Raw genomic sequence first — 21576 nt, forward strand, 5'->3', positions numbered from 1 at the left:
ATGGGCTGTTGATTTGATGGAGAGAGAGATATACCCAGCTGTTGTTATAGATCTAGTTAACTACAAAGTACCTTATTACCTAATGCTCTGTGTCTGACAAAAAGAGGGTGTTGATTGGCGGAGAACCCCCCGCCAGCGACGTCATGGTTATTGCTACTGAATGCGTCGTTTCAAGCAGGACATTGTTCACTCGACCAGAATGATCGAATTGACCGTCCAGACCGTTATGTCATTGCGCTCTCTCCCTGATTCTTCCTCTTCTTCCTCTTCTCCTTCCACTTCATCCCTTTTCTCTCTTCATCCCGACTAATTGTACCATTGATCCTGATTCTCTGCTTATATGCACTTACCCCTCCCACGCGGCTCACGCCAGAGCTTCTGCCTATCGTCAGTTCTCTCCCAGACCGCTTGTAGGCGGATCTCCTCCTCGTCGGGCATCTCCCGTTGCCGCTGTGGGTGTCGCAGTTCCACCGTCTGCTCCTGCACCTGTTGTATCCATCCCTTCTCAACCGCTGTAATCCAACCACGCTCCCCTTCATCAAGGTTCCTCACCTCCAGGCATATCGTACAACGCTCCAGCTGGACTGCAGCTCGGTTCTTCTCATCCACCTCGTCTCGTAACCTATCTGCTTCAGAGTCGCCTAAAATGGCCCAGGAATACCGTCTGAAAGACATCTCGTCCCTCGCGGACATCAAGAACATGGACAAAATCGAGTGCGAGGTCGAAGGTGTCCAGGATGGAAAGGTCCTCCTGGTGAAGTATGAGGGCCAGGTCCACGCCTTGAGTCCGAGATGTACCCATTACGGTGCCCCGCTGAAGAACGGCGTGGTTGCTCCCGATGGCAGAATCACCTGTCCCTGGCATGGCGGTAGGTTGTTCACTGGTAGTTTTAAATCAGACGAGCTAGGACTGATGATTCCACAGCCTGTTTCAACATCCATACCGGTGACGTGGAGGACGCTCCGGCCCCCAATGCTCTGAGCACGTTTGATGTGGTCGAGAAGAACGGTGCCGTCTACATCAAGGGCGAGGAGTCTGCCATCAAATCGGGTCAAAGAGACCCTGCGATCAAGTGCAGTGCCACGTCTCCCGAGAAGGTCGTCGTCATTGGAGGGTATGTCCTACCGGCTTTGGTTCTCTGCATACCGGTCACCCAGCTAACAACGTCATAGAGGAAGCGGTACCTTTGGGGTTGTTCAGGCCCTTCGTGAGATGAAATTCAACGGTGCTATCACCATCATCTCCCGCGAGCCGAACTTGATTATCGACCGGACGAAGCTCTCCAAGGCGCTGATCGCAGATGCACAGAAGATTGAATGGCGTCCGCGTGAATGGTACAACAATGCCTCGATCGATCTGGTCTTCGACGAGGTCACCGCCGTCGACTTCGACAAGAAGAGCGTAGCCACCAAATCCGGCAAATCGCTCCCCTACACCAAGCTGGTCCTGGCGACCGGCGGCGTCCCACGCACGCTCCCTCTCGACGGCTTCAAGGACCTTGGCAACATCTTCGTCCTGCGGACTATTCCCGACGTGCAGAACATCCTCGCCGCCGTGGGCGACAAGAACAAGAAGATCGTCATCATCGGCAGCTCCTTCATCGGCATGGAGGTCGGCAACGCGCTCGCGAAGGAGAACAGCGTCACCATCGTGGGCATGGAGAAGGCCCCCATGGAGCGCGTCATGGGCGAGCGAGTCGGCCGCATCATGCAGGGCAACCTCGAGAAAGGCGGCGTGCAATTCCGGCTCGAGGCCGGCGTCGCCAAAGCCACCCCGTCGTCCGCGGATGCCAGCAAAGTCGGCGCCGTGCACCTCAAAGACGGCACCGTTCTCCCAGCCGACCTGGTCATCCTCGGCGTGGGCGTCCGTCCCGCAACCGACTTCCTCCAGAACAACCCCGCCGTGCAGCTGGAGAAAGACGGCTCCCTCAAGACGGACGAGCACTTCGTCGTCCCCGGTCTGGACTCGGTCTTCGCCATCGGCGATATCGCAACGTACCCGTACCACGGCCCCGGCGCTGACGGCACCTACACCCGCATCGAGCATTGGAACGTCGCGCAGAACATGGGCCGCGCCGTCGCCCGCTCCATCTGCCACCCGTCGTCGCGGCCCAAGCCGTTCGTCCCCATCTTCTGGTCTGCCGTGGGTGCGCAGCTGCGCTACTGCGGGAACACCCCCAATGGCTGGGATGACCTGGTGCTGCAGGGCGAACCGGAGAATGCCAAGTTCGCGGCGTACTATTGCAAGGGTGACACCGTTGTGGCTGTGGCGACGATGGGCATGGACCCGATCATGGTCAAGTGTGCGGAGCTCATGCGTCGGAAGAACATGCCTTCCAAAAAGGAGATCCAGAGTGGAGCGGACGTGTTGAAGGTTGGAGTGCCTGAGACCGTGAAGATGTAAAATGCCAGTAGGATATAGTCGTGTAAACGTAGGGCTGGATAATATATTGTCTCGATGGTTCTGAATATACATATTGGCACTTTGAGTACATTCCACACCCAACCTCGGACTGGAAAAGATATTTTGATTCTCCTAACGCCAAGCATGAACAGTAATATATAACACGAAGGACAGCGTCTATGGCATCGACAAACAGTAGCTGGGAACAAAGATGTATGCGCGATGGATTATTTCTCCTTCTTCGACTTGGACGACTTCTTGGACTTCTTCTCCTTCTCCTGCTTCGGTTCCTTGGTCTTGGTCTTGCTGGGGGTGTCGGTCACAGCCGGCGTCTCCGCATCCGCGGCCGAGTTCGACGCAGGCAGCGCCGCCGGCGTCGCGCTCTTCGACGGCCGGGGCGTAGCAAACGAAGTCACCACGCCGTTGCGCTCATCCTCCAGCACCTTGGCCTCCTCCTCCGGCGACAACATCGTGCCCTCGATGCTGATGAAGCCGCGCTCGCGCTCCGAGCCCGGAATGACGTCGATATCGACGACGCGGAAGCGCACGGTGCCGCGCACGCGATGCCCCGACACAGACTGGAAGTAGCCCTCGGCGACGGCGTCATCGTCATCGCCGCCGGCGGTTTGGTCGGCAGCGGCCATGTCGGAGAGCGGGTTTGCGTCTGAGGCCAACGAGACGGGGGTGAAGTGTTCCTTGTCCGGGTTGAAAGGGGCGGCGGGCTCGGAGTCCTCGTCCTCGGTACGGAGGGGTTTGTCGGCGTCAGTGTCATCGGCCTCCTCGCCGGGCGGGACCCAGCGCCAGTTGGAGGGCAGGCGTTTGCGCTCGATGCCCACGGAGAACAGGTTGAGCACGACGGCGCCCAGGAACCCCTCGGACTGTACGTTGACCCAGCCCTCGAGGATGTGGCCGCGGCGCGGCCGGAACACCAGGAACGTGGCCGTCAGGTAGACGTACAGGACGCCGTATTCGCCGGCGGTTTTGGCGAGGGTTAGGGGCTGCGGATTGGGGTCTTGCGGGTCGGCGGCGGGCGAGGATGCCGGCGGCGTGCTGGATATCGACGGGTTGGAGTAGGCCAGGACGATGCCTTGCAGCGGCGGGTAGTAGGTGAGGAGGAGGGGCGACAGGTGCTCAGCCAGCAGGGAGGCCAGGGCGTGCGTGGGCGAGATGGAGATGGGCGAGAGCGGCAGGTAGAGAGTCGCGGTGGTGAGGGTGTATGGCGAGTCGGCGGGGTTAGAGGCCGTGGTGGACTGGGGATTGGTAGACTTGGTGCGATCCGACTTGGTCTTTTCCTTGTTCTTGGATTTCTTGGGCTTCTTTTCCTGCGGGCTGGCGGGCTCTGCGGCAGCGCTGGACTCGTGCTTCCGCTTCTTCTTAGATGGCGACGAGGAGGAAGTGTCTTTCGTCTTGTGTTTGCGCTTGCGCTCCTTGTCCGTCTCAGGCACCATCGAGACGGGTTGCGAGTCAATGTCCATTTCGTCGACGGCCATAGCGGGTTGGAGGCGCAATTGGGCGCCGAAGTTGTGACAAGATGCGGTGGATTTGGCGGATTGTTGAGATGCACTTTTTTTTTACTTCACTTTTTTTTTCCTAACATTTTGCTGAGGTGGAGAATGGGGAAGGCGGTGGGTCGGGCGGTCACCGTGGAGCCGCCGATATCGATATGAACAACAATCAGCCCGTCAATTGCTTGGAACTGACAGTGTCGCGTGGGATTATTGCGGTCTCGGTGTCGGTCTGCTTGTCGGTGGGATTGCGGTCTGACGCTAAGAGACGGTCTCCGTGATGGCGTCGATTCTGTCTTTTATGGGCTGGGCTGTCCTTCCTAATGTGAGCTCCCCACCCTCTTCCGTCCTGAGGCATTGCAACTAACCTCGCACAGTATGCCACCACAATCGTCCAGAACATTTACTATGGAATTACTATCCGTGCGGGGGATCCGCGGCCACAGCCTCCCTCGCCTCGATATGCACGTCATCGCCGGCGCATCTTCATCCTGGTGGTGACCAGTTACCTTCTCTACACGCTGTACGAGGCCTTCCATCGGGTCCAGATGGAGGGCGATTTCTATCGCGCCCTAGGGGTTTCGCCGCTAGCTGACGATCGCACCATCAAGTCTCGATTCCGGCGACTCGCCGCCCAGCATCACCCGGATAAGATCGGCCACGGTGGCCCCTCCGACGACTACTTTGTATACTTGAAGTTGGCGCAGGATACGCTGCTGGACCCGGCGCGGCGGTTCGCATACGACCGATTTGGGCCGGACATGAACGGTTGGGGCGACCGCAAGACCATGCAGGGCTTCCTGATGGCCGGGCTGCAGCGGACGATGCCGCAGTACGTGGGCGGGTTGCTGACCATTCTTGTGCTGAACTTTGTGTGGTGGTCTGAATGGGGACGTTATGTAGGTGGTGTTCTCCCTCTTCTGAAGATCGCGACTAACGAAGTCGTTGAATAGTGGCGCTTTTTTACATTCGCGGCGCTGCTTACACTGGAACTCTCTCTGATCACCCATCCGGGGGCCTTGTTTTTCCCGGCCTCTTACATCCCCCCGGGCCTACGCGACCTGTTCGGCATCTCCATGCAGTCGAGTTTCTATCTTCTCCCGTTCCAGATCCTGACCCTTGCCCGACGGTTCTCGGTGACGCTGCACATCTTCATCTCGCAGCTGACTCCACCGGAGGTGAGCAAAGGGTCTGCGTCGGCGACGAGCGAACGACTGCGTCCGCAGACGATGCAACAACTGGGCCAGGTCGTGCAGTTGTCGCGGACGACGGACGCCGAGGCGACACGACTGTTGCAGTTGGGACTCGCGCCGTTTCGTGGTGATCGCGACGGTGCAGCCATGCTCCGGAAGGGGATGAAGGAGGGATTGGTGTTGAGTAGTGTGCGGGCGAGCCCCGAGGTGCAGCAGGCTGTTGGGGAGGTGATGGAGCGGAAGAAACGGGAAAAGAAGGGGGATTGATTGGGGTCCATAGTATTATTCATTGTTTGCTGTATATCCATCCATACTTATGTGCGTGCATATCCTGGCGTGCACGATTTGCATCTATCATAGCGGGTCGTCATAATTCATATACCTATCAACCCAAAAGTATGCATTAGTTTGGAGTTTGTTGTTGATCATGATCATCTCATCTCTTGGTGGTCGGCTGCCTTCATTCCCGGTGAGTCCATACTCTGGAACTAAGGTACTGAGTGAAAAATTCCGGCGATAACTGGAAGGGCCGGATCTCCGGAGGTTGGACCTTTTAGCTCGATGGAATTTTTCTTCCCTGCGCATTCCGGATGTGGCGAGCCGGGCGGGAGAATCCTTTCTCTGGGTCGTTTTCGTGATAGGGGGCCAAGAGGGAATTAGGGGAGATTCCGGACTTGTTTAGGACATCCACCGAGATGATGATTTAGGTTCCATCTTGCCAGGGTAGGCGAAATGATACAGCACATCGACGATCTCCAGTTACACTGCGTCTGGATCCAGTATGGTACGGTATGGATTGGCGTTTCTCAGCTGAGGTGAATTGCACCATCTCGTTATCGAAGCTGGCTGAATCCTTCATGTCCAGAATGTACCCGGTAGGCAGGTAGTTTTTGTGCATCTCCTGGGTCCCGGTGTTGTCTTGTCGTCGCCTGCTCATGTGAAGCAGCGCGTCATCTGTTCCTATCCGATGGACCGGGCCAGGTCATGCCGAGGAGACAATTAACGGGAACTGATGGAACTTTTGCCATGAAAATTTCTGGATAGATACGAGGCCCATCGGGGATGAGACGAGTACGAACCATCCAGCGCCAGAGAGGATGAGGATAAAATACGAGTACGGAACGGTACGGGACGCGTTCGGGCTGAGTCAGCTGCTTCCCAGACGGGATGCTCTACCGTTCGTTCGTCTTCCTCTACAGACGACGCCCTCCCCCTTCTCCTAGTAGTAGTAGTAAATTATTAGTAGTAGACGAGAACACACACACACCCACACACACAACAATGAAACCACCACACGGCGCCTCGACATCCCCATCCCTTTCTTCTGGTCCTTTCCTCCCCCCATCCATTCTTTTCTCTTCTTCCCCTTCTTCCTCCTCCCCCCATCCTCACCACCACCTTCATCTCTCCCATCTCCAATTTCATCACCACCCCCGGACTATGTCACCGTTGTCCTGTCTCCATCAGCTCGGTCAAACTCTTGCCTCGCCCTGACCAAGTCTTGTCGCCGCTTGGGTCCCTTGGGTGCCACCCTCCACACCGTCCACCCACCAGGAAACGCTCACGTCACGATCGCATTTATTCTCTACCTGTCTCAACTAACTTTCCTGCCTACCTCACCACCGTCCTCCCTCCGATCAACGAGCAGATCCGCCTAACACTGCCACGCTGTCGACGACCGACACTCTTCTCCCATCTCACCGACTCCCGCCCGACCGCGCCATCTGCCCTCACCAGCATCATCCTCGCAGGAAGTTGACATAAATATACTCTCCCTGCACCATCGGGACCAACAATGCCGGCGTCCAGCTCTAACACCCCGACCACCAACGGTCGCTCCAACCGCGCCGGAGCTTCCAAGAACATCGTCGTCCTGAGACTGAACCCGGACCTGCTCAGTCAGTTCGCTACGCCTCCCCCAGAAGGCAAGGATAAGAAGAAAAACACCCCTACCGTCAAGAAAGACGACCCTGTCGCAGAGTCACCGGCCAAGAAGGAGGAACCCTCCTCGCCGGCCTCCTCTGCGGACCCTCAAGTTCCTCCCTCGTCGGTGGACAATGCCTCGGATGCGGCCTCCACTCCTGCGGCCGGCACCTCGGCGGCGGATACGCCTCGCCGGAAGGGCGTGCCTGGTCCCAAGCCGGGTGCGAAGAGAGGCCTGAACCAGGGTGAATCCTACTCGAGGTCACGAGGCAAGCCGGGCCCCAAGAAGAAGCCCAGACTGTATGTTCTACGTCTCCTGTACAACGGCTTTGTTATCGGTCGTATGCTAACTTGAATGAATTTTAGTGATGACGGAACTGGCGACGCCGCCAAACTCGTGAGCTCTCACCGACTCGGCCCCAAGGCCAACACCGGTGCCATCAATGCCGGCTTGCGTGCCCTCGACCGCTCGGGGGCTCCTTGTCGCAAATGGGAGCGGAAGCCTCTGCAGTTGAAGAGCTTCACCGGAGTGATGTGGCAGCTCCCAGCGTGGCGGTCCCCCAAGCCCCCTCAGGCTGAGGAGAACGGAGAGACCAAATCTGGCGTTCTCGAAACGGGCGACAGCGACAGCAAGGCCAACCAGAGCGCCAGTGGCGTCCCCAGCGAAAAGAGCAATTCGGGTGAGGGAGATCTCACCCCGGCGCCGCCCAACATCACCGAGGCCTCGTCCCCTGCCATCGCCATGACCGCATAGATGCGTTCCTAATCCTTATATTGCCTTCATGTATATTATTCATTTTGCTTTTGATTGGTTCTACTTGCGGCAGGGATTCAGCGTCTATGGAAGGTTTGATCGTGCACGTTCTGGGATGGCGTTTGGCCTTGGTTTCATCTTATTTCTTTGACATATCTATTTACCCTCTCAATATCCGGGTGGGACAGCAGCATTGATTTGCTCCGTTCACTTCTTTTTTACCAATTTCGATTGGTTTTCTTGCGCCTTGTTTGTCTTTGGTTTCTGATGTATCAATAGGGGTTGCAAAGACTGGGATTGGGGTTTGACGGGGCATGTCTCGGATGGAGAGCATAGATGCATGCATTAAGAAATTGATTTGGGATGAGATTATCCAGTTGGGTGTTGTGAGCAGCGTAAGCCTTGTGAAAAAGTACAGGTACATGGGTACGTAGTATGAGGTATACAGTATGTGCCTTCCTACTGTAGGTGGTGAGGAAGTTGGTGATCCAGAGAACCTGTGTTAATACAGCACGAAGACTGGGGTATCCGCAAGGAGTCGGATGTACTTGAAGAACTGCCTGCCTAGGAGGGACGAGGTGCTGTCGATGGTAAGGAGCAGACAGGGGATCAGCCGGAGGGGTTTCAGGATGCGAGATGGTTCCATGAGGGGATGGATGTTCATTCATTCAGTCATTCATCCATTCATTCACTATAGAGTCATCATTAGGGCTTTGTTCTGGTCAAGACATCCGTGGGTCTCTGTTCCTTTCCTTGGAGACAAATCTGACACTTCCCAACTTGGGAAAGATCCTGTTCCTGCCTGAACCTCCGGGGGATGTCGATGTATATGTAGAGCGCCCCGTGCTAGGTTCCTCCCCCGCAGCCACATTCTTGTCAGGCCATTTCATCTGGCACTCGTGACTATTTCCCCCCGTAGTACATGCAGTTTCTGTCTTTCGTTGTCACACGGACAACTGACGGTTTCTGTTCCAAGTTGTTTTCTTCGTTGCTTGCTGACAGCCGTTGGGTCGAGTCTAGTCGTTCTCTCCTATCTCACCTTTTTTTATCCCGACTTTTTCCCCCCCGAGTTCTTCCTAATCGACTCGAACACTCCATCTCTTATGTCCATGACTCCATCCAGCTGGTGATCGTGCAGGTGGGTTCGTTGTTGGGTTGCTACTCCACCCCCGTTTACGGAAATCCAACCCGTCATCACCACCAGAGCCATCCTAGGGCCCATCCGACGGGTTAAGAGAGAGAAGAACAGGATACAGAAAAAAAGAACCAAAAGAGAAAATTCCCGAGTTCAAATGGTGGTGTTTCCTCTCGTCTCGGAACTGCCCCTGCTCGCGTGAGCCCCCCAAAGCGACCAAGTGACGACGCAAGAAAGACAACCATAGTTATGGCCGATACGCCTTTTGCCCCTTCCGGTGGAGCTCGAGGGGGAGCTGGTCCTCCGCCGCCGCCGCTGCCACCTCTATCCACCTCATACTCCTCCGGCCCTAGCATTTCATCGATCCCTCGTCGCTCTTCTTACGCCTCGGTCCTTTCCGGGACCGCCCTCTCGCCGCCTAATAATCCCCGTCCGTTTTCCCAACTGCTCAACTCCTCCACCTCCACCGCTTCCTATCCCCCGCCTTTTCACCCCGAAGGTCGCCTGGCGAGGTCCGCCGCCGTGGATGCCGACATGCAGATGAACTCCCCTTGGAGGTCGTCGCCCGGCGATGCGCTTCCTCCCTACTCTCGCAAATACGCTAGCTTCCCCCGCTCCGATCCTTTTTTTCAGAATCCCGGGACCTTCTCCGACGCCGCGTCCGGTTCGTCCTTCACCCCATCCTATCTCCGCAACTCGCGATACATCTCCCGTCTGGATGCCGCCCAACGAGCCAAAGCGGCCTCCCATCGCGATGTCTTTTCTTCCTCCCACGCCTCCAACCCTCTCTCGACCTCCAGCAGCCAAGCGAGCCTGCCTCGCATGGCCCCCTCTCATCGCGGCATGACGTATGATATCATCGAAAGGGAGACCCCCGGCGACGATGACCACCTCCTGCCGCTTCCTTCCCGCTGGAACGACTCGGATAAGTACTCGGGACTCGAGCTCACGAACGGAGGACTGGAAGTCCGGTACACCGGGGCCGTCAACAAACACGATCATGAAGCTGCCGCCGTCCGAGCGGACAACCCCATGCCACCGCAGTGTGGCATCTACTATTTTGAGATTACAATCTTGTCGAAACCAAAGGAAGGGTAAGGATATTCCCCAACGGCTGTACCGGCAGTAATGGCCGAGGCATGCGGTCCACTGACACAACGTACAGGATGATCGGAATCGGGTTTTCGAGCAACAAGGCCGCTGTCGACCGACTCCCCGGGTGGGAGCAGGAATCGTGGGCGTACCATGGCGATGATGGGAAGTCCTTTTTTGGCGAAAGTCAAGGTCAAGGGCGACAATATGGACCGACCTTTGGCGCCAACGACACGGTGGGATGTGGCGTGAACTTTTCGACGGGCTGTGCCTTTTTCACCAAGAACGGGGTCTTCCTGGGGAATGCCTTCCGAGAACTGCGAGATCTCAAAGTCTATCCGTCGGTTGGGATGAAGAAGCAGCCGCCCGTACATTTGGCTGCCAACTTCGGCCAACAGCCGTTCATGTTTGACATCGATGGCATGGTCAAGGTAAGTCCGGGATCGGAGACCCTGATACCCGCAACACTGGCTGACAGGCTCTGCAGAAAGAGAAATTATCCATCTATTCCGAGATCCGTGCTACCAGCACCGCGAGCCTGCAACCACCGCTGGACGAGTCGGCCTTGCTGCAAGAGCTGGTTGCACAGTTCTTGGCCCACGATGGTTACGTCGGAACCGCCCGGGCGTTTGCTGAAGAGGTGGCGGCCGAATCCGCCGCTCTGGAAAGTAGTCATAAGGAACCGCTGAAGAAGTACGAAGTTGAGGAGGATGTCGAGGCGATCAACCGACAGAGTATGTTGTCCGCATCTTCCGGTTTTTCTTTGTCTTCCACTGACCTTTTCAGAAATCCGCGCCTCTATCCTCGACGGAGATATCGATAAGGCTCTTAAATATACTAACGCTTACTACGCCAACGTTTTGCACAACTTCCCGCACATCCACTTCAAGCTACGATGCCGAAAGTTCTTGGAGATGATGCGACGCTGCAACGAACTCTCGTCGGCGGCGTCAAAGAAGGGCAAATCGTCCAACGGTCTGTCTGATGGCAGCGCGGTGTTTGATCAGGAGATGGAGCTGGATGAGCAACTCCACAATGGAGAGAACTGGGGCACCGAGGCCGACGGCATGGATATGGAAGAGCCAGAGACCTCCACCAAGTTTCACGAGCTTCTGACGGAAGCCGTTCAGTATGGACAGCAGCTCCGATTAGACTATCCGACCGATGAGCGGGGTGGGGACCGACAGATGTTGGAGGATATCTTCTCGCTGGTGGCGTATCCTGACGCAAAACGGTCGGTCAATGGGCATTATCTGGACCCGGCGGGACGCATCGCCGTGGCCGAGGAGTTGAACTCAGCTATTCTAGGTAAGTCCACCCTACTTCTGGACTCCCATATGTGGGGGATGATCAGGCTAGCTAACCGGCTTAGTGTCACTGGGTAAATCATCTTCGGCTGCACTGGAGCGGCTATACCAACAGACGGAAGTGTTGGTCAACGAGATTAGTGAAGAAGGCGGCGCTGGGGCGTTTATTAATGTGCGCAATGACTTTCTCCTCTGATCTAGTCACAGCATAGGATCTGAGTGTGTTATTTTCTTCCTTGTGGCGAGACCCTGGGCATCGGATGCAGACTAGGTACTGTTCATATCTCTCGCACTGACGTTCTTTCGTCGACTGTTACTCACATTCCCCTCTTGTTCTCTCTTTCACTAGCACCGGCATTGTGGGTATGGTATCGGGTCTTACTGGAGTAATATATTGAAGTATAGGTCTCTCTATTGTTGTAGTCTTGTAACTATATATTGCTGTTTGTATACTTCGGGGGAGGCTCGGGCAGCAACGGCTGACGGCGGCCAATCCAAGAGGGGAAACGTCCCTCCGCTTCTCCGCCTTCCATGTTGGTCATGTGCTTGCTCGGTCACTTTACTTCTTGTCTTCTCACTTCGTTATTCACCGAGTCAATAATCACCGACGAGACGTCCTCTCCACGATATCTAGGCTCTGTCTCTGATATACGGGCCCTTTCATCCCGGAACTGGTGTGTGGATACAGACCCAAGGGCCGGAGCTCCGTGGCTCCACCAACCGAAATCATTCCAGGCGCTTCGCTGTTTCGATATCATCCGTCTCTCCATCAAGGGATGCCACCTTCATCCGCCCTTCACTTTGGGGAAAAGTCGCATTCTGATCCTGGCGATGGAATCCGCTGCCCGTAAGCCGGGTCCTGAAGACCAGGCCCCCTGCATTCCAACCCACTCGGCCGCGTCTCCAACGCTCCGCTGTTGCTGTGGTCGGAATGACTGCGCATTCCTCCACCATAACAACGTTGCTCTCGAGGGCTTAGAGAAGGACCTCGCAACCGCTGCACGCTTGGGTCAGGTACGTTCCGTTCCACTACTGCGCAGTGTGTCTTTGGAAGTCAACATGTCAATCAACCGGTGTATGCACAAATTCCATAGTCCTGCCTGTGTTAAGGGGCCACCGTTCTGTACATACATACTTGGGCTCCATTCGGGCAGTGACATCCCTCTCACTGTAGCCTTTCTTTGTGTACACTTTCGTTTAGCGCTTTGGCTCCGGAATCCGAGCGCCCCTCTTTCATCATCGTTACGGCCGGTTCGCGGAGTAGAGCCATCTGGCTTCTTCGTTACCTTTGTATGGCTGTTGTATTCGAGTTTTCCAGTCGGATCCCACTGTGCTTTCGCAGTCATGGCTGCCGCATCTGATGCTTCCGTGAACTTCTCCTCGCTGACCTTTTCTCTCCAGGCTCTACTTCATCGCCATGAATCCTACATGGCCGAGGCGGAGGAGGACCGCCACCACCTGCTCACCAGTATCGAGAACCTGGAACGCGAAAAGCGGCAGGTCCAGGAGGAGAATGCTCGCATCATCGAAGAGAACCGCGGCTTGCTAGTGCAGCTGGATGAGCTGAACCGCGCCGTTGCGGATTCGGATTCGCGCGCTAAATCTCTCGCTGCCAGCCTCGAAAGCACCGAGGCGGAGCTTCGCAAAGTGACGGCTGCGGCTGCGCGCGCAGGCGATCTTGAAGCGCAACTGGCGCGCATGGAAAATGAACAATCGCGTCTACAGGATTCGTTGCAATTGGCTCAGGAGGGCTCCAAGTCTGCTGTCCAGCGGTGGAAACAAGCGGAAGCGACCCTGAGAAACCTACATGACCAAGTCGACCAGATCGAGAAGGAGGCGCGGGAGGAACGCGAGCGGCATGCCGACCTGATCCAGCGGATGGAGCGGAGGCGAGCGGTTGAACGGGAGCTTGATGGCGCAGCGGGTCGGTTGAAAGGTGCTGCCGCTGCGCAGGAGTTGACGCGAAATCAAGGGGGAACCGTCGTCTCTCGCTTCGTCCGCGATATCCTACAGGACAACGCGAATTTACAGATGGGGATTGTGGAGCTGCGGGAAATGCTGGAGAGTTCGAATCAGGAGGTGCAAAGCCTGCGAGAGCAGATATTATCACATCAACCTCTGGTGTCGACGGGGGAGGGCGATGGAGACGCAGAACACCAGCGGGGAACAACTTTGTGTCAAGAGTTGGAGTCGCATGAATCACGCCGAGTATCGCAAGAGTTCCATATTCACCACCATTATCACACTCCGCCGGTGCCAGTCGGCTTGAGGAAGGAGAAGGCGACGGCCCTCCGTCGTACAAGGAAGAGACGGTCCCTGGGGAATTCCTCTACTTTGCACTCGGCCTCGGGGACACCTTCGTCTCGGAAGACGAGACATCGGTCCCAGTCGTCGACATCTTCCACCTCCACTATCTTGTCCCAAACTTCCGTCTCGATCCCTCCTACGTCTCGTCCTTGGTCCTTACAGTCTCCGGCGACAGATTCGATCGCGAGCTCGCCGCAGTCAGCCTATCGCACGTCGTCCATTTTCGATCGGGCAGAGCGCGGGTTCGAATCGTCTCGCGCCACCAGCCCGGAGAGCACTGTGTTTCTATCCCCCTTACGAGGGACCCGGCACAAAAGTCCGGTATATGATGGCGGCTTCCAATCATTCGAAGCTCGCCTGTCCTATGGCATTGCTGATAACGCCCACGATGAGTTCGTTGACTACCATGAATACAGCGATCCTGAAGACCGGGCAGTTCAGCCGGCTATTCCCGAGGAGGAGGATTCTTCTCTACAATATACCGCATCAGAGCGAGCTTGTTCGCCTGCCCCGAACGAAGAGGATGATGTTTTTGCTCAGCCGTATCGGTCGATGCGCAAAACATCTCATGAAAGTCTGTTCTCCGTGGCGGGTATGGACATCCATACCCCCTCTCACCACCCCTCACGGTTGAGTGGAGTAACCTCTGCCTTACCCATCCGGACCCCTCGTCGCATATTGTCGTCTGGTTCGGACGGATTCTCAGTCCCAGTGATCGCGACCACCCCGATCACAGCTGACCGCGAGCCTTCAAAACTCGACCAATCTCCCCGATCATTGCTAGCTTCAATGGCGGCCAGCTCCGCCTGCGCAGACTCTCCTTCCCGTACCATGCAAACCGCCCATTCCGAGTCGACCGTCATGACGCCTCGGACTTCGTCTCTTGGTCGCCGTGTTGGTGGTTGGGTGCGAGGCCGCTGGGGAACTGCACCGACGCCGTCCGATAGTCCCGGCCGGACACCAAGGAGAGACTCGCTCTCGTCGGCGTCTTCAGTGTCGTCAAAAGAAACGAACTCGAGTATGAAGGCCAAGACGCAAGCTAGCTCCACTCTGCGTTTCCGCTACCCAGGAGTAAACCAAAGCGGTCCTATCATGGGCTTCCGGCCGCCGCCTCGCGCTCCGGCTCGGGTTCATGCGGAAAATATCGACGAGGGTTTACTCCGGGAGAGTTTAGAAGAATGACTCTCTAACGGATTGGCTTTCGGTTTGACAGTGGTCTCTGTCTTGGAGACGTTCATTACATGATGCTATATATCCCACTACCATTCTTTGCATATTTCCTTTGTTGCATTCCATCTCCATTGAGCGCTACAACCGCTGATGACTGATCGATCGATGACTTCATTCCTTAGCGGCGTCTTTGGCTCTTAACTCATGATACCCTGGATCTGCGCCGTGCGATTTTCTATAATACATAATATAATACAGTTATGGACTCCTTAGAGCGGGTTAGGCCCCTTCGTGATCCGATACATTGAAATGGGAATTAAATGCGAATGGAAGAACCCCGTCTGTTCCTGTGGAGGGGGCGAGCTATATTCAATGCGCTCTGTAACAAGCTGGCTCTTTTCTGCGGGGGTCAGTTGGCTTTCCACGATACCAGGAACCTCGTCACTCACCACAGGCGTCCAGAAAAGTCTGGAAAGTGTCCTGATTCCGGAGCGTAGCGGCAATGATAAACTGTTGGATCTGGTGAGTGGTGAAGAGGGTGCGTATCGTCTCGACAAGAAGCGGAACGAGGTCCGTGTCGTAGATCTACCAAGTTAGCGCAGATCCAGACCCATTGACCAGTGGAACGCATACCAAGTCCGCCCCGAGCGCAACGTCAAAGACATCCTCAGGTTCATCCTCATCACGCCGGCCCAACGGCGTCCCCCACTCCCAAATCCCCGCCTCAAACACCCCACCATCACCTGCCGGCGCGGTCCCAGAATCAGACTCCGCCACGGCAACCCCATTCCGCCGCGCACAATCCTCCATACACTCAATCAGCGCGGTCTCCCGATCCGTCGCGACCACCCGCACCGGCGACAGATACTTGGCCATAAACAATGACAGGAAGCCCGTCCCCGCCCCGAGCTCGATCACCCGCTTCCCGGCGACGAGCGCGCGCCCGGCCTCCGTGCTCAGATACGTGCCCAGATGCAGCGCTGCCTCCCAGGTGCGGAAGCCTGTGGTCCCGCCGGCGAGGATGAGCCCGCGGCTTTCGGAGGTGAGGATTGTGCGGGCGGGCGCCGCGGGCGTGCTGGGGAACGACGTTGGCGCGGTGTAGCGGATGTAGGAGAGTTGTTGGGCTTGGGCCAGGGGGTCTGGTTTGGGTTGGGTGAGGAGGGTGGTCCATTTTTCTAACAGAGCTTCTGTGATTTCCTTCGGTGTTCAATTAGCACTTCTGAATGTTGGAGAGCATGTTGGATGTGTTGATGAGTGGGGGGCGGGGGAGGGGACGACAAGGGCATACAGATGGGTTCATACATCCTCCTCCGGATCGCGGATCGCTTCCTCCATGCGCGCGAGTAGCGTCTTCAGCACCCGGGTCTGATACGAGATCGGCGGTTGCGGCCAGACGGTGGCATCGTCGAACATGCGGTCGTAGAGGGCGGATTGCACGGCGGGGTTGAGGAGGGTGCGCGCGGGCGGGAAGGTGAGAAGCGAGGGGTCGAGCTGCTCCCCATACTGGCGGGCGAGGAGGTCGATCTCGATCTCCATAGCTCAGAATACAAGAGAGTCGCAGGTGGGTAGTATACGGAGTATGTATGGCGGGGATGGATGTACTGTAGGATGTATGGTACGTCACGTGACTCCGCCCACCACAAACGGACTAGCGCCTCCATAGCCGAGCCCACACGAAAGGAAGCAAAATTGATTGTTCCGTCCGTCTAATCTTCGAGCCCGCCAACGACCGCGCCTTCGACTTCGACACGACACGCCCTGTCTCCCTCCTTGTCTGTCCTCGTCGACGCAGAGCAGAGCAGTTCAACCCGCAATCATGGCCGACACTCCCGTTACTCTGCGGACTCGCAAGTTCATCCGCAACCCCCTGCTTGCCCGTAAGCAGATGGTCGTGTAAGGATCCTTTTCGCTTTCGCTTTCTCGCTTTCCTCGCTGTTGGTTATATTTGGAGGATGGTATTTTCAGAGGCAGCCACGACGCTGAAAGAGGGGGATTTTCATTGTGGATTGGATTGGATTGAATGGGCTATGGGAAAACAGACAATTTTAAAGCCGATCTCTAATTCTCTGCAGGGACGTCCTCCACCCCAACCGTGCCAACGTCTCCAAGGATGAACTCCGCGACAAGCTCGCCGACCTCTACAAGTCCAACAAGGAACAGGTCTCTGTCTTCGGCTTCCGCACGCAATACGGTGGTGGCAAGAGCACCGGTTTCGCTCTCATCTACGACTCCCAGGAGGCTCTGAAGAAGTTCGAGCCCCACTACCGTCTGGTCCGCATTGGTGCTGCCACCAAGATCGAGAAGGCTTCCCGCCAGCAGCGTACGTTCTTTTCCTCCCCGGGGACACGATGGGTCATGGGCAGGACAGTGATACTGATCAATGGGTACAGGCAAGCAACGGAAGAACCGCTCCAAGAAGTTCCGCGGTACCGCCAAGGTCAAGGGCCCCAAGAAGAGCAAGAACTAAACGCATTCACCTCCGCTCGGCATATGATCTGGGTTGCGGTGATGTGGCTGATGACGGGAACGGGGTGATGGTGGTTTGTTGTCTCTTTTCTGGTCTGAAGATGTTGGAGGCCTTTTTCTGCTGAATATTAGCGGGGGCCGGGAGAGGTGTTCGCTGCTCTCTCTTCTCGGCTCTTGATACAAAATGAAATGGATGACAACCCCCTGTTCGGCGTATGATAGATTTGAAATCGGATATTGGGACATTACCTTGTTTTCTATCTTTTTTGCTCTTGTGCTGTTCTGCTATGTGTCCGCAAAATCGGTTATCGACTATCATGCAACGGGCCGGATGGGAAAATTGACGAACAGGGGATCAGACAAACACTCACGATGGAAGACGACGCAGATCACCTCCCCGAAAAAGCGAGATAATGTACCTAGCCCTCTTGCATGAGATGGAGCGGTTCGTTTATGGGATGAAAAAAAAAAATCAATGTTCTTTTACTTACCTTCGAGCCGGAAGTACCTACGTAGTATGTACTATCTACCTCTCCGTAGGTCTCTAGGTACACGTCTGTACAACACACACCTTCCGATGAACTTCCAGAACATCTCCCCAAGATACTATCCTAGGATAGGAGATATCTGCTACCTCGAGCACGGTGACACCCTCGGTCCACGCAGCCATCGCACAAAGTGCCCCCCCCCCCCGTGTGCAAGTGGGTGGCCGCGGTGACAGGCCCGCCCCCGTCCTTTTCCTCTTTCCACTCTGTCTGCTGCTCCACTTGTAACCACACTCGCTGCTCTGCCAGCGAGAGCTGGCCCTGCTTGTACCCTGAGGGACCTGCAGAGATACCCTTTTGCGCCCCCCGGGGAACAACGGTGGCCTGACTCCCACGCCAGCCACGGTACATATCGAACGACTGCCGGTGACCCGACTTCATCACCTTGGGTTACTCATGCGCTCGTCCAGAACGGATCGTGGATCAGGGGGGCGCCAATGGATCTCCCCCGGAGGGTTGGGACAGGGAAGGGAGACTATCGTCGAAGGGAAGAAGGACGTTGGAGGTGGCACAGGGCTTGATCCCTGGTTACGTCTGGTTGCCTTCTTTTGTGTCTCTTGGCATTGTATCTTGTGTTTGGTTCTTTCTTTGTTTATTTCGAAAAAGAATTATTGTTGTGGATTATTATTTGGTTTGTTTTCACTGCTAGAACACCGTTGTCGGTCTATTGAACATCATGCAAACTAAACGCGCCATCGCCTTTACGGCGCAAACAAGCACCAGCAAAATGATATTCACGCCAGTTAGCCCATCCCTCTGGCCGATCTCCAACTCCAGACAAAGAAAGGTCCAGTCACCCCTCTACCTACAGCCAGATAGTAAGCACACAAGACGCCATCACACAACAGTTGCAGACAGACAAAGAAAACGCCGATAAGCCACCAAATTACACCCCAACGGCTCTGCCCCCACGGTCCGACCCTGCTGATCTAGAAGGAAGGAAGAGGAAGAAAGAAAACACAAATCGAGATATTACGACGAAGCCAGATGGCCGGCCACCGGGTCTCTACTTACCCCAGTATTAGTGTAATATTTTCGTGTTGTTCGTGGCGCGCCAGCGGCGGCCGTAGAACACATGGATGGAGGAAATACAGAAACACGGGCACGAAGATTGTGGAATCCCACCGAATGCATGCAGAATAACAAGAAGCAACCAAGGAGACAGGGGAAATGCGGATCTAGTAATCGGGAAGGGACACGGTTGGGCCTCGCATCCAGGTGACATACACACGCGGCAGCTTCTCATGCAACCAGCTAGAAGCCCCCGGGGTTACTCAGAGCGGAGGCCGGTGCTCGGTGTACCTCTGTGGCCTCAGGGAAACCTGGCATGCCTTCCGTGGTGAGCGGGTGCTCCGGGTGCTTTGGGCGCGTGTAGGGCAGCCCGTTGATCAGGGTCGCGGCCGCGCCAGAGTCGCCCCCGTCGGAGCCTTTCTTCCTCTCCGTGCTGCTGTACCCGTAGATGTCCGATCCGTACTCGCTCAGCGACAGGAGGCGGCTGCTGGCGTTCTCCCGCGAGTACGATCGCGTCAACCGCGCCGCCGCCTCGCCACTGTTGCGGAACTCGTCGCCCGCGTCCACGGCGTCCAGGCCCGTAAATCCTCCGCACGAGGTCATCATCGGAGACGGGGTCCCCGTCGACGTCATGGGGATGAAGCCAAACACCATGTCCTGAGTGTTGGACGGCAGGGACTTGGTGCGGTTGATCGGACTCGTGCTGAACGCGCCACCGGGCCCGGACTGCATGGAGCGCACGTTGCTTGAGACACCCGCCTTGGCCGCCCAGTGCTGTCCTACTCTGTAGTCCTGGGCATGCGTCAGGCCAGAGACGGGGTCCGGGACGCTTGCGAAAGTGCTGAGGCCTATCTGCTGGTTTCGCGTTGTGGGATTCGGTAGCGTCCGGTCCGTGCCCAGCGTTTCGGATAGCAGGGCCATTGTCGGATCGGTCGACGGCGCCCCTGGAAACATGTAGGAGTAGGCTGACGGGGGTACCGAGCCTTCGGCCTCGTGCTCAGGAAATATCCCGCTGCTAGGGCCCCTACTCATGTTCATGTTCGGGCTCCAGGCCTTCGTCCATGGAAGCCCGCAGTAGTCGGCGAAAACTTGCTGCGAGGTATGAGGAAGCATGTAGGCGGATGATGGCGAGGTGTACCCGGCCGGTGAGTCGTCCTCGTAGCTGATCGCATGCTCGACTAGCGGGGAACGAGAGTACGATTGCTGGGGATCTGTCGATCCCAGGTCATATGAGGATGACCGGGAATATGGAGATCCACGGAGACTTTGCGAGTTCACAGCGTGAACTCTTGACTTGGGGCCCACCGGGGATGTATACAAGCCCATCCTCTGAGATTGAGACATGCCATTCGTAGGATAAGCCCATACGCCGACCTTAGTTTGCAACATTGATGAGTTGACCTGAAGAGATTAGCGAGGAGACAATCAGATAGAAGCAAGCTACATACTCTTAGAAATTGGCAGTTGGGATTTCCTGAGCTCCGGCAGTTCGAACAACCCTGTCCGTCTCCGATATCACCGCTGCATTTGATCTTCCGCTTTCGACATCGATTGCACTGCGGATGTAAGCCGCTATACCGAGTAGAGAGGGCTGGTACTTACTGCAACCTGAATACGTCGTCTTGTTGAACTTCGATTCTTCCCATCGAGCTCCGGGGTAGGGCTGACACAGGGGAGGCCTCTCTCTCCGACCTCCTGCTGACTGTCCCCTCGGCCAGGATGCGACATAGGAAGCGCATCTCGCTTGGATTGCTGATCGAAGCTGACCTCTTCCTCTGGGGTATAGAAATGATGCGCCATTTCTTGGTCCATTAGCGGGGGAATTAACACTCTGTTCCTCATTCTGAGACTCACATAAAGTCAAACCAGGTCCAAAAACGCTCGAGCAGGTTTCTCAAGGTCGTCGGGAACATAAAAGACCTATGAATCAGGGATGACTAGTCTTTAACATACTCTGACTACCTCCAGGCTGAAAAAGGAACCGGAGTGAGCGAGAGGGGGTCTGAGTCGGAAGAAAGCTCGGATATTAGAACATGTATCAGTTCTTCTTTGCTTGTCAGGGTTGTTTTCTTTTTCCGCCTTCTTGCGAGAAAAATTTGGTCCCTTGCCAATGGACTTTTCAACCGGTCAGAGCGTTGCTTAAAATGCTTTTGCAGAGCACGAAAAGCCTCCTAAACCGTTTTGGTATTCGAAGCACGTTGTCACTCTGATACCTGATGATACTTGCTTTCGCTGTACTAGGCGAGTGACCTGCATGCAGTCTTCCGCGATGTATTCTATTCAGAGGTCATGTAGGTTGGAGACCCCAGAGCGCGCTGGGAGAAAGGCAGGATAGCCATAATACCCCGGGCGTTTCGCTAGGAGGTTCTGTTCCACAGAACGTAACGTTGCACGGTCTCAACGACCAGATAGTTAGTACCGTGAGCCAAGCTGGGAATGAGGAGAATCACTACTCCGTGTTCCAGCCAATGAAGCTGTCAAGATATCGCACTAATTCTCTGTGTGCTTTGCCACGACTGTCTCAGTAGTGGAAGAACGGTCCTCTATGTCAACACACCCGGTCATCGAGTGGCCACCGAGACCAGTGTCAGATGGAGGTCGGTCTCTGAGCCGAGAACCCGCCTTACGTTTGCACGAGCTACCCCAAGAATCATACTTATCTATTGGGTGATGCAATAAATGGAAACGGCTCAAAAGAATGTTTGCCACTAGAAAAGCGGCAATAGATAGGCCACTGATCTAGCTTTTTTTGCTCCCTTCGATG

The 21576-nt window shown here is 55.9% G+C and overlaps 9 protein-coding genes across 9 annotated transcripts; 6 read left to right on the forward strand and 3 right to left on the reverse strand.

Annotated features, from left to right (window-relative positions):
- Positions 1–646: 646 nt before the first annotated feature.
- Positions 647–2404, forward strand: nfr1 (putative AIF-like mitochondrial oxidoreductase (Nfrl); the record flags this gene model as incomplete). Its single annotated transcript, XM_001209206.1, has 3 exons — positions 647–869; positions 926–1115; positions 1174–2404. The coding sequence occupies 3 exons, from the start codon at positions 647–649 to the stop codon at positions 2402–2404; spliced, it is 1644 nt and encodes a 547-aa protein (XP_001209206.1).
- A 227-nt stretch (positions 2405–2631) lies between these two features.
- On the reverse strand, positions 2632–3894 carry ATEG_01842 (DNA-directed RNA polymerase I subunit RPA43; the record flags this gene model as incomplete). Its single annotated transcript, XM_001209207.1, has 1 exon — positions 2632–3894. The coding sequence occupies one exon, from the start codon at positions 3892–3894 to the stop codon at positions 2632–2634; it is 1263 nt and encodes a 420-aa protein (XP_001209207.1).
- Positions 3895–4189: 295 nt separating this feature from the next.
- On the forward strand, positions 4190–5369 carry ATEG_01843 (J domain-containing protein; the record flags this gene model as incomplete). Its single annotated transcript, XM_001209208.1, has 3 exons — positions 4190–4234; positions 4287–4808; positions 4863–5369. 3 exons carry the CDS (start codon positions 4190–4192, stop codon positions 5367–5369), a joined length of 1074 nt encoding a protein of 357 aa, XP_001209208.1.
- A 1528-nt stretch (positions 5370–6897) lies between these two features.
- ATEG_01844 (uncharacterized protein) lies at positions 6898–7779 on the forward strand (the record flags this gene model as incomplete). The annotated part of the gene is made up of 2 exons (XM_001209209.1): positions 6898–7325; positions 7392–7779. The coding sequence occupies 2 exons, from the start codon at positions 6898–6900 to the stop codon at positions 7777–7779; spliced, it is 816 nt and encodes a 271-aa protein (XP_001209209.1).
- A 1384-nt stretch (positions 7780–9163) lies between these two features.
- On the forward strand, positions 9164–11509 carry ATEG_01845 (putative Ran-binding protein (RanBP10); the record flags this gene model as incomplete). Its single annotated transcript, XM_001209210.1, has 5 exons — positions 9164–10008; positions 10080–10437; positions 10494–10740; positions 10793–11314; positions 11379–11509. The coding sequence occupies 5 exons, from the start codon at positions 9164–9166 to the stop codon at positions 11507–11509; spliced, it is 2103 nt and encodes a 700-aa protein (XP_001209210.1).
- Positions 11510–12657: 1148 nt separating this feature from the next.
- Positions 12658–14802, forward strand: ATEG_01846 (uncharacterized protein; the record flags this gene model as incomplete). Its single annotated transcript, XM_001209211.1, has 1 exon — positions 12658–14802. The coding sequence occupies one exon, from the start codon at positions 12658–12660 to the stop codon at positions 14800–14802; it is 2145 nt and encodes a 714-aa protein (XP_001209211.1).
- A 573-nt stretch (positions 14803–15375) lies between these two features.
- Positions 15376–16090, reverse strand: ATEG_01847 (protein-lysine N-methyltransferase; the record flags this gene model as incomplete). Its single annotated transcript, XM_001209212.1, has 2 exons — positions 15376–15987; positions 16079–16090. The coding sequence occupies 2 exons, from the start codon at positions 16088–16090 to the stop codon at positions 15376–15378; spliced, it is 624 nt and encodes a 207-aa protein (XP_001209212.1).
- A 516-nt stretch (positions 16091–16606) lies between these two features.
- On the forward strand, positions 16607–17257 carry ATEG_01848 (40S ribosomal protein eS24; the record flags this gene model as incomplete). The annotated part of the gene is made up of 3 exons (XM_001209213.1): positions 16607–16683; positions 16863–17110; positions 17181–17257. 3 exons carry the CDS (start codon positions 16607–16609, stop codon positions 17255–17257), a joined length of 402 nt encoding a protein of 133 aa, XP_001209213.1.
- A 1798-nt stretch (positions 17258–19055) lies between these two features.
- Positions 19056–20612, reverse strand: ATEG_01849 (uncharacterized protein; the record flags this gene model as incomplete). Its single annotated transcript, XM_001209214.1, has 2 exons — positions 19056–20213; positions 20415–20612. The coding sequence occupies 2 exons, from the start codon at positions 20610–20612 to the stop codon at positions 19056–19058; spliced, it is 1356 nt and encodes a 451-aa protein (XP_001209214.1).
- Between the last annotated feature and the right edge of the window lie 964 nt (positions 20613–21576).

Source organism: Aspergillus terreus, genomic scaffold (genome assembly GCF_000149615.1).
Source record: "Aspergillus terreus NIH2624 scaffold_2 genomic scaffold, whole genome shotgun sequence".
Taxonomy (NCBI): Eukaryota; Fungi; Ascomycota; class Eurotiomycetes; order Eurotiales; family Aspergillaceae; genus Aspergillus; species Aspergillus terreus.